General features: G+C 49.2%; 1 protein-coding gene across 2 annotated transcripts in view; it reads right to left on the bottom strand.

The window, feature by feature from the left end:
* Nucleotides 1-1,926: 1,926 nt before the first annotated feature.
* Nucleotides 1,927-16,584, bottom strand: part of LOC137651297 (uncharacterized) — a 47,926-nt gene continuing 33,268 nt past the window's right edge. For both annotated transcript variants that reach the window (XM_068384565.1, XM_068384564.1), the window contains exon 6: nucleotides 1,927-3,561. In XM_068384565.1, coding sequence (XP_068240666.1) covers nucleotides 2,194-3,561 — 1,368 coding nt within the window. In that variant the 3' untranslated portion in view covers nucleotides 1,927-2,193. The remainder of the gene's footprint in view (nucleotides 3,562-16,584) is intronic.

Raw genomic sequence — 16,584 nt, 5'->3', positions numbered from 1 at the left:
TTAATTTATTTGTTATTGGCTTCATATCTAAAAAAATAATTAGCAATCTGATAATCTAAGTGGTACAGGAATTTTTTATGGATGTCCAGGTAAGTTACTCAAAATTAAGTGTTCGATTTTGATTTTATTCTCAATAACAAGCAAATTGTATCGCATATGAATTTTTGTTATAAATTTTATAAACTTGTAATAGATTCATTCAGCTGATGATGATTTTTATAATTTATTCCCTGAAAATTGAGAGCAAATTTTGATGAATTTTAAAAATTTTATAAACTTGTAATAGATTCATTCAGCTGATGATGATTTTTAAAATTTCTTCCCTGAAAATTGAGAGCAAATTCTGATGAATTTTAATGCTAAAAACAATAATAAGTGTCTGAAAATATATCTTATCAAATGACACAAACCTGTACATAGCTGTCAGTGTCTGTCAGCTAAATTCTTAAGACGTTCTAGTATTAAAATGTGTTTAAAAAACATAAGCTTTGACAGTATAACTGCATTAGATTTAACCAACATACTTTACTGTATATATTAAATAGTACTTTTATGGACATGCCTTTTCTTTGAAGGGCGGAAAAATTGATTATTTATTGATATAGTATTAGAAATATTTCATATACCAGATGCTTATACAAGTATTTTACATGTATAAACTCATATTTAAAGAAATGACGTTTTTAATTTCCCTTATAATGCATGCTTCCTCCGGTGCCTTAGATGACCGCGGAGGTAGCAGCAGTAGGGGACTCAGCAGTATGAAGCTTCATCTGTGGTGGAAAATGTGGGAGGTTGGGCTGTGGCACCCTAGCAGTACCAGCTGAACTCGGCTGAGTCCCTTGTCAGGCTGGGAGGAACGTAGAGAGTAGAGGTCCCCTTTTTTGTTTTGTTTCTTGTTGATGTCGGCTACCCCCCAAAATTGGGGGAAGTGCCTTGGTATATGGATGGATAATGCATTGAGTTATTATACTGGTTTGTTGATTAATTTTCTTTAAACCCAGTTATCATATATGTTTCCTTGAAGCTTCACACGCCGCTCATGAATGGCAGAGGCAAGGGACACTGACATTACCCTATCAAGCAGGATAATGCCATAGAGACTGACCATATATATATATGATCAGTGCCCAAGCCCCCCTCTCCACCCAAGCTAGGACCATGGAGGGCCAGGCAATGGTTGCCGATGACTCAGCAGATAGTCCTATAGTCTACCCTAAACACCCCATCCTTAGTTCACAAGGAAAGTGAGGTTGCAGCGACCAAAGGAACTAAGGAGTTTGTGCGGGGCTCTAGCCCCAGTCTGCTGATCCCTGGCCTCTGGCATTCATGAGCGGCCTTTAAACCTTTTAGAAGAGCAACAAATCTCAATTTGGGCAGCCCTAGTTTGTCCGCAAAAGATATCAAAAGCTCCATGATGGGAAACTAAAACAAATGCTTCATGAAAATCGGGTCTTTACAAACATATATATAGCAATTATAACACAAAAAAAAGCATGAAGAAAATTTTGTACATTAACAAAAATATTTACATGATCATTATACATCTATCTAGATCTAAAGTTATTCTTAATTATCAAAGATGTCATTTTAATTTACCTGATCCAAGTACACATTAAAAATAAAAAATTACTACCTTTAACCCTACATCTGGGATGGGCCTTTCCTGTTCTCTCTTTTCATTTTCATAAAAAAAAAAAATATGTTAAAAAATCAGGTATTTCCTAAAGGATAGATTCTCCTTTTACATATATATTGTAACCTGCTTTGAATATTGGCTACAAAAACCTACGGGAGCGTTTCGTAATACCGCTAAACTTCCCATGAGACTTTAGCATGCAAAAAGAAGTTATTATAACAAAAAAATTCAGAATATTTATAATTTACTCTAAGTGTAAGCATTCTTACGTAGAATTCTGAGAGAGAGAGAGAGAGAGAGAGAGAGAGAGAGAGAGAGAGAGAGAGAGAGAGAGAGAGAGAGAGAGAGAGAGAGAGAGAAAGTAGGTTTCGTACATATCTATCATTCATCAATCTTCAATTATTTTTCTACAACTTGGATTACAATGTACATAAAAAAAAGTCACGTTACTATTATCTACAGTGTACTATACAGAGAACAGGAAACCATTTAAGAATAAAAATAATACTGCACATTTCTATCGGCAACTATAAACTTATCAAGAGGCGGGAAACTTAAAAACAAAGTTCAACCGGAGGAGGACACAACGGTATGGACGTAAACGCTTCAGCCTCGAACTGTCCTTTATCTGCAGGATCCAGCTGATCCAATGGTGTGAACCATTCTGCTTTTACATTTCCAGGTAATTTTCCCCCACCAAGTGTCTGACCTCCTGTATTTACCTGTGGACTGGGCTGGGAATCTGGTTGTTTACCAAAAAGTCCAGGGCTTCCTGAGGGGTTACTAGAGCTCGCAAAAATACTACCACCAGACTGTAACCCAGAGGTTACGCCACCTCCGAACAGGCCTGTTCCACCACTCGTAGAGGCTGTGTTACCACTCCCACTAAATGGACTGCTGGCGTTCACATTTAGACCAAAGACGGGAGCGTTCTGCGCCGGTGCTTCGCTCGTCGCGGGGTTTCCGCCAAAGATGCTGGAGGTACCTGGAGCAGAATTACCAAAAAGAGGAGTGCTGGGTTGATTTTGATTTTGAGAGCCCCCAAATAGGCTAGGGTTAGTTCCAAAAACACTTCCGGATGTTGTGTTAGCATTGGAAGAACCAAATACGTTGCTGGTGGTGTTTGAAGTTCCAAACACACTGCTGGTGGTTGTAGGGGTACTTGCCCAGCCAAAGGTTGGAGTGGTAGTTTGATTATTGTTTCCAAATATACTAGAGGTTTGATTTTGACCACCTCCAAATACGCTTCCACTTGTTGAGGTAGCTACATTATTACTGCCTCCAAAAGTGTTTCCAGTAGCCGGTGTTGCAGCATTAGCAGAATTTCCTCCAAAAATGCTACCAGTGGCTCCAGCAACTGGGTTTGCAGTGCCTCCCCCTCCAAATATGCTTCCAGTAGTTGAAGTAACAGGATTTGTTGAAGTTCCACCGCCAAAAATGCTTGCTGTTGTTGTACTGGCGTTACCTCCACCACCAAAAATACTTCCGGAAGTCTGGTTTGTAGCAGAACTTCCCCCAAAAAGGCTGCCTTGCATCTTAGAACCCCCAAATACACTCCCGCCACTGCTCCCAAACAAGCTAGTGCCGCCACCTCCAAAAGGGGATGCACTCGGCTGAGCGCCAAAGGTGCTTGGACTCTGCGCTCCGAGATTTGCCGGTCCACCGAATAATGTTTTCTTGGCCGAATCGCCAAACACGTTCGACGAGGATGTCTGGTTTCCTCCAAACAGAGATCCTCCTCCACCAAAAATGGAAGACTGAGGTTTTGCTCCCAAAAGACCCGCACCTGGCTGGGCCGGGATGCTGGGACTTCCGCCGAATAACGTACCCGCTGGTTTGCCAAACAAGCTTCCCGACTTCCCGGTTTGAGACGGACTTTGCAGTTGCTGGTCAGAGCTGCTTTTAGAATAGAAAACTTCTTTCTGTAAGCAACAGGTGATACAGCATGAGGTTAAATATACCTTAGTAATATATTACATTATTTTTGCATGCCATCCCTAAATGTCATAAAATTTTCACACTTATTAATAAATTTTGCTAACATTAACAAGGATATATCATTAAAAACTTCCTAAAATCGAAAATGTAGCAGAAAATCATTGTATGGTAAAATATTTTAATCAATTGAATCATACAATATGATGTATAAAATGTACATACTATATATCAAAGATTTGTATAAAAAATATATATCTCAAATTCAATAAAGATGATCGCTGCCTCAGTAGCTTTTATCTTATAGCCAAGTTTTTCTATTGCTCATATTTTTCTTCTGTTATCAGTACTGCATTCCATCAGTAACTGTGCTATGTTTATCATCGGTAGGGAGGAGCAAAATGCACAGAAAAAATCTATTTTACTAAAAGTAAACTTGCCACAATTGGCACGACAAAGTTTGGCTTCTGCGCATTACAAGAGGATGCCTGGTGTGTCCTCCCATCATCAGGCTAAGCCTGGATGAGTAGCGTAGAGCTGGCTGCTCTATGTAAGGCTTGGTTGGCTCGTCACGTTGGGCACTGGTCGTTGATTATTGCTTGTGGGCGGAGTCTGTATCTGGTCTGGGATGGAGCTGCCCTCCCATTGGCTGGGACGCTTGTCCTGGATGAGTAGTGTAGAGCAGGCTCTATTTACGGCTTGGTAGGCTCGTCACGTTGGGCACTGGTCGTTGATTATGGCTTGTGGGCGGAGTCTGTATCTGGTCTGGGATGGAGCTGCCTTCCCATTGGCTGGGGCGCTTGTCCTGGATGAGTAGTGTAGAGCAGGCTCTATTTACGGCTTGGTAGGCTCGTCACGTTGGGCACTGGTCGTTGATTATGGCTTGTGGGCGGAGTCTGTATCTGGTCTGGGATGGAGCTGCCTTCCCATTGGCTGGGGCACTTGTCGGGAGGGGTTCGATCACATGCCTTCTGGAGTCAACTTATGCTGCAGAGGCATCTGTAAAGCCAGTACCAATAGGATGAGAAGGCCATAAGGGACATTATTACGAAGAATGTCACACCCGTTCAAGGGGACTCCGACATCAAAATATCATTTACTACCAGACTATGAGGACAAGACATCTTAATAATGAAAATAACCCGGCCTCTCCCATGCAGGACTTTCTGAAGAGGCTCAACACTGATTAATCCTACCTATACCCAGTCCATGGATGCCCCGGCTGTTACATTGGAATGATGACGTTGAATCATTCTAAAAGATTGTCCTGCTACATTCAACAGAGCCATCATTATGCACCAACTCCTCATGCACAATAATGAATGTGGTATGAGAGAATATCCTGAGTAATATTAAAATCATCGGCAGTGCCCCGGATGGCAGGAGACTTACGATCATGGAGGCCCTGCTCACCCAGCAAGAAAGACTAAATCTGAAGACACAAATGTTCCTCCTCCCCTCCTCTCCTAGAAGCACCTCCAATCGACTTGGAAACAGCAATGATGACAACGGCCATCAGTGGCTCGGCAGCTTGCCTGTGATTGAGACTCCCGGAAAGTGCCTCACCAAATTAGCAAGCAGCTTGGGAGTCCCTGAACCTCGATTATGGGCTGCCAAACTGCTTGCCTGACTAGAGCCCAAATTAGCAAGCAGCTTGGGAGTCCCTGAACCTCGATTATAAGCTGTCAAACTGCTTGCCTGACTAGAGCCCAAACTAGCAAGCAGCTTGGGAGTCCCTGAACCTCGATTATGAGCTGCCAAACTGCTTGCCTGACTAGAACCCCGGTCAGGCAGCTCGTTGGCCAATCATCGCGCAAGACCAGAAGTGCCGCCTGAACCTACTCAAACCTTGACTCCACCTAACTTCGACGGCTGTAAGCAGAGTAGCGGCCTGACTGCTACAGATCCCCTCCCAACGAGCGCCCCAGACAATGGGAGAGCAGCTCCATCCCAGACCAGATACAGACTCCAACCACGAGCACCAATCATCGACCAGCATCTGACGTGACGAGCTGTATACATATAGCGAGCTCTACATCATTCATCCAGACTTAGCCTGATGATGAAAGGAGACACCCGGCAACCTTTCATAATGCATAGCAGTCAAACTTTAATGTACCGATTTTGAAAAGTTTACTTTTAGTAAAATATGACAAATTCGAAGATAATTTGTATTTTTCCTAACCATACAAACCTTAGCTATTTACAAAGGGTTTACTTTTAGCGCAGCTGAAATGACGAGCCAATAGTTTTTAACGAGGGTTAATTACCCCCGCGCTAGTTAGCGGGGGGTGGGGAAGGGTAGCTTGCTACCCCTCCCCCCTCCACACACCGGTGACTTGCTTCACTTCACTTAGAGGTAGGACTTGACTTGGGGGTCAGGGATGGCGGGCACATATGTGTAAATAGCTAAGGTTTGTATGGTTAGGAAAAATACAAATTATCTTCGAATTTGTCATTTGTTCCGTAACCGAAATACAAACCACGCTATTTACAAAGGGTGACTTACCCCTTAGGAAGGGTGGAAAGTCCCCAGCCTTACTGACTTCGGCTTGCCCGGGGGCTCGATCCCTTAGTGAGCAGCACTAGAGAGAGGGAGCCCCTGTACCTCACAGGTTCCTAGCATCGCTAGGAACGAGTGGCCTACATAAGTAGTGTGAGGAGGAGAGTGTGACTCGTCCTATGAAGTTGACCTTGAGACCTTCAGATAGGAATTCTAGGATAGGACGTTCCCCATACCACCTCGTCAGGGTATGGGAGACGCAACAGTATTAAGCTTAATACTAGGAGCACAAAGAAGCATGGGTTACCTGCAGAGGTCGAGGTCAGCTATGCGAGGACCAGGATGCTGCTTCCCCAAGAGAGGGGAGAATGAAGAAAGAAGTAAGGGTCAGACATACTCTTTCATTCACACAGACTAAGACCGGGTAACAACGCCCTCAACCTACTGCTACTTGTCCAAAAAGGAGCCTGAGGTTAGACCAGCTGTTGTGCAGCCACCACAGGGCCGATAGAGAACGTATCGAGGCTCCTGTGGGTCACGTCTTGCAGGTAGTGGGCTGTGAAGGTCGTTTGACGCTTCCAGACCCCCGCTTGAAGTACCTGCGTCACAGAGAAGTTTCTCTTGAAGGCCAGGGATGTAGCAATACCCCTGACATCGTGGGCCCGAGGGCGACGTGACGGAGGAGGGTCAGGATTCAGGGCATGGTGGATAACCCTTCGAATCCAAGCAGAGATGGTGTTCCTTGTGACCCTCCTCTTTGTCCTGCCTGTGCTCACAAACAAAGCTCGCACATGAGGACGGACTGCAGCCGTTCTCTTCAAGTAGTACCTCAGACACCTCACTGGGCATAGTAGCAGCTGGTCTGGGTCGTTTGTTACAGAACGGAGACTCGCGATCCTGAAAGAGTCGAACCGAGGATCCGGCACTCCAGGATTCTGAGTCTTGGCCACAAACTCAGGGACGAACCTGAACGTTACCTCCCCCCATCCCCTTGAATGGGCGATGTCGTACGAGAGACCATGAAGTTCACTAACTCGCTTGGCCGAGGCCAAGGCGAGTAGGAAAGCCGTCTTCCAAGACAGGTGGCGATCGGAGGCCTGGCGTAATGGCTCGAAGGGAGGTCTCTTGAGAGACCTGAGAACTCGAACCACGTTCCAAGGAGGGGGTCTCACTTCCGACTGGGGGCAGGTAAGCTCATAGCTACGTATGAGTAAAGAGAGTTCTAGCGATGAAGAAATATCCACGCCCTTCAATCTGAAGGCCAAGCTTAAGGCTGAGCGATAGCCTTTCACTGCCGAGACAGAAAGGCGCATTTCTTCTCGCAGATACACAAGGAAGTCCGCTATTGCTGGAATAGTGGCATCGAGTGGAGAGATACCCCTTCCACGACACCAACCACAAAAGACTCTCCACTTCGCTTGGTAGACTCCCTCAGAGGACCTTCGCAGGTGCCGAGACATTCTCTCCGCAACCTGTTGCGAAAAGCCTCTCTCCGCGAGGAGACGCTGGATAGTCTCCAGGCGTGAAGCCGAAGCGAGGCTACGGCCCTGTGAGGGACACCGGAGTGGGGTTGTCTGAGAAGCTCGTGTCGTGGAGGAAGCTCCCTTGGGAGTTCCGTCAGGAGTTGCAGAAGGTCCGGAAACCATTCCGCGTGATGCCATAGCGGAGCTACTAGAGTCATGGAACAGTTGACCGATAGTCTGGTCCTGTTGAGCACCCTTCTCATCAGACAGAATGGTGGGAAGGCGTACACGTCGATGTTGTCCCACCGTTGCTGGAAAGCATCTTGCCAGAGTGCCTTGGGGTCCGGGACTGGTGAGCAGTACAGGGGCAGCTTGAAGTTCAAGGCTGTCGCGAACAAGTCCACCGTCGGGGAACCCCACAAAGTCAGGACTTTGTTGGCTATCTGAGGATCCAAAGACCACTCGGTACTCACTATCTGCGAAGCCCTGCTCAGACTGTCGGCGAGCACATTCCTCTTGCCAGGAATGAAGCGAGCTGATAGTGTTATCGAGTGGGTTTCGGTCCACCTCAGAGTCTCTACTGCAAGATGGGATAGCTGTTGCAAAAAAGTGCCTCCCTGCTTGTTGATATAAGCCACTACCGTGGTGTTGTCGCTCATCACCACCACGGAGTGACCCGCCAGGAACCGTTGGAACTGTTGAAGGGCCAGAAAGACGGCCTTCAATTCTAGCAGGTTGATGTGTAGGCACTTTTCTGATTCTGACCAAAGGCCTGAGGCCCTCTGGTTCAGAACGTGCGCCCCCCACCCTTCTTTTGACGCGTCCGAAAACAGAGTCAATTCCGGGGGAAGGACAAGAAGACTCACTCCCTTTCGCAGGTTCTCGTCGGCCAGCCACCACCGCAAGTCCGTCTGTTCCAGAGACCCCATTGGGATCAGAGTGTCCGGGGAATCGGATCCTTGATTCCACCGGGACTTGAGCCGCCATTGAAGGGATCTCATCCTGAGGCGGCTGTTTGGAACCAGACGGGCCAGGGAGGATAGGTGGCCCAAGAGACGCAACCACGATTGGGCGGGGAGTTCTTTTCGCCTGAGGAAAGGTTCCGCCACCCTCCTCAGCCTTGCTATCCGGTCGTCTGATGGAAAGGCTTTGTGGAGATTGGTGTCTATTAGCATGCCTAGATAAACCAGTCGCTGGGACGGCTGCAGAGAGGACTTCTCGAGGTTTACCACGATCCCCAGATCCTGGCAAAGATCTAGAAGCCTGTCTCGGTGTCGAAGAAGGGTCGACTCCGAGTCTGCTAGGATCAGCCAATCGTCTAGATAACGAAGGAGACGAATGCCGTTCCTGTGCGCCCAAGTCGAAATCAGGGTGAACACTCTGGTGAACACCTGAGGAGCTGTGGAGAGACCGAAACACAGCACCTTGAACTGGTAGATCTTGTTGTCTAGGCAGAATCTCAGGTACTTCCTGGAAGACGGATGGATTGGGATCTGGAAGTACGCATCCTTTAGATCCAGTGTACACATGAAGTCTTGTGGTCTCACCGCAAGTCTGACTGTGTCTGCTGTCTCCATGCTGAACCGGGTTTGTTTGACAAACCTGTTCAGAGCCGAGAGATCGATGACGGGTCTCCAGTCTCCAGTAGCCTTCTTTACAAGAAAGAGTCGACTGAAGAAGCCTGGAGAGCCGTCCACGACCTCCTGGAGAGCACCCTTCTCGAACATGGTCTTGACTTCGGCCTGAAGGGCCAGCCCCTTTGCCGATCCCATGGCATAGGAGCTCAACGACACTGGATTCGCTGTCAGGGGAGGTTGAGATGACGTGAACGGGACGCGATAACCTTGGCCGATCACCGAGATCGTCCAAGCATCGGCCCCGAGATGTTGCCACCTGCGGACGCAACGCTGAAGGCATCCCCCCACAGGTGGACACGCAGGGGGACTGCCACCCCTAGGGCTTGCGGCCGCGGCCGCCACCCCTAGAAGTCTTGCCTCCCCTGGAGGACTTACCACCCCTCTTGACCTTGGCTGGAAAGGGCTGGGGCTTAGACACCACTTTCTTAGCTGCCGGTGCCTGTTTTGGAGCCTTACGAGGCTGTTGCTGCTGTTGTGGCGGGGCTGGAGGCTTATAGGGCCGAGTTGTAAGGGCCCTGTGGAGGAGGGAGTCCGTGCTGGATTTCCTCCACCTCTCAGCTGTTCGCTCCAAGTCTTGAGGCTCAAACAGGCTCTCCCCCAGGAGGGAGGCATGTCGGAGCCTACACACATCTACGGCGGGGACCTTCGGATGGAATCTCTCGGACACAGCATCGCGACGCTTCAACACCGAGTTGGCCCACAGGGTGGTAACCTGGTGCGCCAAGAACTCGATGGAGCGGGTGCCCGAGAGCAAGAAGGTCTCTAGGGCCTTCCTATTGGTCTCCTTGGACAAGTCCTCAGATCGCAATAGGATGCCCAGAGATCCTAACCAGAAGTCCAGCCACGAAGTGGCCTGCATGGCACACTTAGCGACCTTCTCGTGGTTAAGGATCTCTGCCGCCGAGAACGACACCTGCCGGGCAGAGAGTTTCTCCAAGGGAACTCCCTTCGCCAGCTCCTCCACAGAGTGATGGAGCGGAAGAGCGAGGTTGTGCTCACCCAGGATCTCGAAATACCTCCTCTGCTGAAGGCGAGGAGGAGGGATGAGTTTGTTCCCGGCAGTGGAACGACTGGAGGAGGCAAGAAGTGCGAGCTGAGCATTGGCCCTAGCTCTGGCACTCTTCAGCCCCCGAGACCAGGGCAGAGCTGCACTGGTCTTAGGGGCCTTCCGAACGTCGAACACTTCATCCAGAATTGTGTCTTTGCCTTCACGGGGGGGGATGACTGGATCCGTAAGACTGTTAAGTTGCCTTATCAGGCTTAGGACCTGCCAGAAGGCATGTTCGGACTCTTGCTGTTCTCCTCCCTGCGGGCTGGCAGCTAAGTCTCCTGCCCCAGGAATCTCTTCCTGGGGTGATACGTGGACATTCCCCTGGGTAGTCATGGGTTCCTGTCGAATCCTTGCAGAGGATTTAGGGATGGTCTTGGAATCCTTGGGCTCCCTCCTAGGAGGGATACAGGATCCCAACAACGAGGTTCGAGGGGCCCCTTCCTCACGAGACAATTCTCCTGCCTGAAGCGAAGTCTCCCCCCCTGGTGCCGGGGGGAAGACTACCGGTCCACTGGACTCACCTGAGGACGGAAAGGCCTCGTCCACGGGAGAAGGAGAGAGTACTCGTGCAGGAGAGGGGACCCTCGAGACCGACCTCTTGGGAACCAACTTCGCCCTGGGGGAAGTCACCACGAAGTCCACTCCTCTCTTTCTCTTCAGCGTAGGAGAGACAGCCGCTGGTTTGGTACCCTGGCCGGCGAGTGCTGGTTTCATAACCCTCACTAACGCCCGTGCCAGCGGACCAAACCAAGTCTGCTGCTCAAAGGACACAGAGTCCGAAATCCTCGCTAAGGTGAAAGGGATCGGGCGATCCTTTGGAGTGGACACGACGGTACCTGCCTGAAAAGAAGGTGGGGAAGAATGCTGTAATGACCTGTCCTCGTCCTGCAATACCAACCTGTGCTTGGATGGAGGTGATCCCGAGTGCCGTCTAGGAGCACGCGTCCCTGCTGCTACCACCGGCTGTGGAATTCGCCGCGAACTATGGTCGCGCGAGGGTGAACGGTCGCGCAAAGGCGAATGGTTGCGCGAGTGATCGCGCGGGCGCACAGGCGAGCGGTCGCGCGGGCGCGCAGGCGAGCGGTCGCGCGGGCGCGCAGGCGAGCGGTCGCGCGGGCGCGCAGGCGAGCGATCGCGCGGGCGCGCAGGCGAGCGATCGCGCGGGCGCGCAGGCGAGTGGGCGTGAGGGTGGGCAGGTAAATGAACACGTGTCCGAGGCGACGAACGCAAGCGATGGCGCGACGGCGAGGGATCGTGCTGCCGCGTAGGTGAAGAAGATCGCTGGCGATAATGATCACGTGATGGTAAGCGATGGCGAGCAGCATGTGAAGGTGAATGATTGCGCGCAAGAGGGCGGTCGTTCAGGGTTGCGCGATGAGGAGCAGCATGCGTAAGCGGGCGATCGTTCAGGGTTGTGCGATGGCGAGCAGCATGCGCCGGTGAATGATCGCGTGAAAGGGTGCGATGGTGATCAGCATCCGCAGGAAGGCGATCGTTCAGGGTTGTGCGATGAGGAGCAGCATGCGTAAGCGGGCGATCGTGCAGGGTTGTGCGATGGCGAGCAGCATGCGCAGGTGAATGATCGCGTGAAAGGGTGCGATGGTGATCAGCATCCGCAGGAGGGCGATCGTTCAGGGTATTGCGATGAGGAGCAGCATGCGAAAGCGGGCGATCGTGCAGGGTTGTGCGATGGCGAGCAGCATGCGTAAGCGGGCGATCGTGCAGGGTTGTGCGATGGTGATCAGCATCCGCAGGAGGGCGATCGTTCAGGGTATTGCGATGAGGAGCAGCATGCGTAAGCGGGCGATCATGCAGGTTCGTGCGATGGCGGGCAGCATGTGAAGGTGATCGCTGGCGAACTGGTGATCGCTGGCGAGCTGGTGATCGCTGGCGAGCTGGTGATCGCTGGCGAGCAGAAGGTCGACGCGTGTCCTGTGAGAGGATAGGTTCACGAGCAGGAACGGGAAGATCGCTGGCGCGTTGGCGAACATGTGTTTCTGACACACGATGGTGAGCAGGGAGTTCAGCAGGAACTAAAGGGTGGTCAGAGACCGCAGGGCGATGGTCCTCAAAAGAGCGCTGACGCTCGGAAGAGAGCTGACGAGCAGGAGAGCGCTGGCGAGGGGGGCGAACCTCAGGAGAGAGCCGACGAGCAGGTGAGCGTCGGCGAGCAGGAGAGTCTTGGCGAGCAGGAGATCGTCGACGAGCAGGAGATCGCTGGCGAGCAGGAGAGCGCTTGTGCGCTGGCCCTGCTCGCGTAAGGGAAGAATCCCTTAGCCCCGAAGGGACCGTTGCCCGTCGGGTGACGAGTTCTCCAGAAGGCGAAGATCCGGCAGGAGATGGAGAGCGGTCCGCAGAGAGGTTCAAGGAGGGCGGAGTAGTCGGTTGAGGCTGACGAGGAGAGTCCCCCCCGGAGGACGAAGACCCAAAAAGGCGCCTCTTAGTCCCCCTGTAAGGGGAAGGGAGGCCCTTGTGGCGTAGAGGGCGGTGAGCCTTACGGCGGAGGCGGCCTCGGGGGAGATCGTCGGGACCATCGGTCCTCCGAAGGGGAGTCTCCTTCAAAACACTTCCCTCAGAAGGAAGCTGGGCAGCAGTCGAGACCGAAGGACTCGCTTCCCCCTTCGAAGGATGCACGGAAGGAGGAGGAGAGCCTAGAGCACCATCACCAGCAACAGCACCTGCGTCGGAAGGCCCAGCCACGTCGGAGGCCTCTGTCACCACGACGTCGACAATAGACAGAGGGTCTACCTCCGCTACCACCGGCGACTGTTTAACAGCGGCCCCCAACGAGACAAGGTCAATAAGAGCGACCCTGGAGGGCAAGCCCTTAAGCCCCAGGGACGACCAAAACTGCAACAGATCATCACTGGATAAAGTATTATTATCAATAACCTCCCCCGGAGGAGGAGGGGGAACCGCCTCGCTATGGGAGGCGACGCCCTCTCCCCCCACCGAAGGTAGGGAAACAGAACAAGGGCCTGCGCTCCCACTCGGACGACTCTCCTTAGGAGGCGGACGAGGGGGAGCTTCGGAGGAGGTTTGGGCGGCGGAAGAAGAGTCCCGAGAACCTTCCTCCTTCAAGGCTAACCCCGGAGGAGAACGGTCTCTCTTGGACTTCTTCTTACGCCGACGGCCAAACCTCTCCCACTGGGAGGCAGACCACTCCCTGCACTCACGGCACATGTTATCCTGGTCGCACCGTCGGCCCCGACATTGAGGGCAGAGGGTGTGAGGATCCGTAATCACGTCCGACATGAAAGTCCCACAAGGACGGCCGGCAACTCCAGGGCATGTCCGCATATTAAATAACAGAAAATAACTGAAGGTCAACTTCCAACCAATCACACAAGCTGTAAAGAAAAAGAAGAAAATTAAAGGCTGTCACGAAGGCGATGAACAGACACGTCTGATCACCGCCGAGCCAAAAGTGAAGTGGGGCAAGTCACCGGTGTGTGGAGGGGGGAGGGGTAGCAAGCTACCCTTCCCCACCCCCCGCTAACTAGCGCGGGGGTAATTAACCCTCGTTAAAAACTATTGGCTCGTCATTTCAGCTGCGCTAAAAGTAAACCCTTTGTAAATAGCGTGGTTTGTATTTCGGTTACGGAACAAATAGATTTTTTTATGTATTTTGCTCCTCCCTACTGATGACAAACATAGCAGTTACTGGCGGCATGCAGTACTCATGAAAGAAGAAAAATACGAGCAATAGAAAAGCTCAACTATAAGATAAATACTACTCAAGCAGCAATCGTCTTTAATGAAACATGCCTAAAAGAGGTTCTACTACTAAAATATATCAAATTCAATGATACAAATTGCAGATAATCATAAGTCAATTGTTGTGAGCCAATCTTATTCCTAATACTGTATAAAAAATTCTTAAAGTAATTTGTATTTTCATAGCTATACAAACCAAAATACCTTGAAATAGGAATGACCATTGAATAGTTAACTAAGTATATATAGTGGCATGAAGGGGAAATCCAGCCCATCCACCTGTCAGAGTAACCATTTTTGTCCTACGGCCTAGGGTTGAGAGAGTTGGTCGAGGTACAATGACGCAAAGGTGGTCTAACATGTTCACACCAAATTTCAGCGCCAAGTACACCAACAGCTAAACCGGAAGGCAGAACACAGGGCTAGGTTAGTGAGTTCTTATTTGAGATAGCAGAGGTAAGCACTGACCTAAGTTGCATCTGCAAGCAAACAGCCTCACTGAGACAGAAGGAACAGTGTCTAAACACTTCATTCTAGTTTCCGCTGGAGCTAGCGAGAACGCTGCAACACTCACAAGCGATGTGTTGGGTCCTCTTCAAGTAGCACTGCATTGCCTTGATGTGACAGAGATCTTTATGCCAATTTTCACGAGGGATAGGATTGAGAAGGTACCAAGCTGGTGCTCGAGACAAGACAGGTATTGGGTCTTTGTCACACAACCTGTGAGACAACAAAGGCGACATAACCACCCTCCTTCATATGTTTGACTTCGTGGAGAGCCTGAGACAGTCCAGAGAGAATGATCCCTATGAGGACCTCCTCAGGTTAGAAATAGGCGCATGCAGGTAGTAGGTTGGTAAGGGCACCAGCCGCTGTTTGAGACTGATTGATTGATTGATTGATTAATTTGAGGTTTTCTGGCATCCTGACATCTAAGGTCATTGACACCATCATTTATTATAAATAAAGAATAAAAGAATATTCAATTAAAACCATAAAAGCATAGATATTTTAAAAGTTAAATAGCTTTCAGAAGACCCGCTTCTGAAGTAAAGCTAAAAATACTGTTAGCATGGTAGGACGCATCATGTCCAAGAATCCTGGTAAGGATGAACCTGCCATCCTCACCTCTAGCCTCAAACAGATATCTATTTCTTTCACTACTATATGTTGGGCATTTGCTCAACAAATGCCTCACTGTTAAGGGTACCAAACAGTTGTTGCAATATGGCTGGTGTTGTCCAGCAACCAGATATTCATGTGTCAACCGAGTGTGACCAATGCAGAGACGACACAGAGTTGTCTCCCCGTTTCAGGGTATCATATTATACTTCCAGGGGGATATAACAGTTGTTGCCTCTCGCATCTTATTTTCAACCAAACCATCCCAATGATACTACCGCTAGGGAGTTATTGGGTCTTTTGACAGGCCAGACAGTACTAAATTGGATCCCTCTCTCTCTCTATGGCTCATTTTCCTTTGCCTACACATACACTGAATAGTCTGGCCTACTCTTTCCACATTCTCATCTGTCATACACCTGACAACACTGAGATTACCATTAATTCTTTTTTTCATCCAATTGCACTGTAGTTGCTCAGTGGCTACTTTCTTCTTGGTAATGGTAGAAGACTCTTTAGCTATGGTAAGCAGCTCTTCTAGGAAATGGACACTCCAAAATCAAACCATTATTCTCTAGTCTTCGGTAATGCCATAGCTTCTGTACCAAGGCCTTCCACTTTCTTGGGTTAGAGTTCTCTTGCTTGAGGGTAAACTCTGGCACACTATTCTGTCTTATTTCTCTTCCTCTTTTTTTGGAAGTTTTTATAATTTATATAGGAAATGTTGTTACTACTCTGAAAATATTTGATTTCAATTCTTCACTACTGCTCTTGTAGTTTATTCATTTCCTTATTTCCTTTCCTCACAGGGCAATTTTTCCTTGTTGGAGCCCTTAGGCTTATGCATCCTGGTTTTTCAATTAAGGTTGTAGCTTAGATAGTATTAATAATAACAATAATTATTATTATTTCTCATATCGTTTATTTAATTCCTTATTTCTTTTCTTCACTGGGTTATTTTTCATTTTTGGAGCCCTTGGGCTTATAGCATCTTGCTTTTCTAACCAGGGTTGTAGCTTAGTTAATAGTAATAATAATAATTATCTGGTGTACGGTGCCGGTAGTCTGTGAGCGTGGGACCTCTCAGGGTGCCGCAGTAGTAGCCGTTACATCATACTCATACAGTAATCCGCTTGACGAATCATGAAGGAACTGGTCAGTGGGTAAGTTCCGTCTCTCCCTCCAGAAAAAGAAGAACTGCTTTTAAAGACAAGGAAGTGTAATGTTTCACTTTCGCCAGGCATAAAGAATCAGTGTGGGTTCCCGACTGAGCTGCATCCAATCCAAGGATAAAGACTGCCATATTGGGATCACATCCGTTCGACCAACCGAATACACCTTCCAGAATGAGAGCACCTTACTAGGGACCAGGCCATTTCTCCCATGACATAACAGTCATGATGAAGGTAGGAGTAATACTCAGCCTTACCTGGCCATAAACCTACAAACCCATCTAAGAAAAGGTCAGTAAGTTAGATGTTACTCTCTCCCAAAAGAAAAGAACACATGTTGGAATT

The sequence above is a fragment of the Palaemon carinicauda genome, chromosome 12 (genome assembly GCF_036898095.1).
Source record: "Palaemon carinicauda isolate YSFRI2023 chromosome 12, ASM3689809v2, whole genome shotgun sequence".
In the NCBI taxonomy this organism is placed as follows: domain Eukaryota; kingdom Metazoa; phylum Arthropoda; class Malacostraca; order Decapoda; family Palaemonidae; genus Palaemon; species Palaemon carinicauda.
This window is presented reverse-complemented; position numbering and strand designations above follow the sequence as displayed.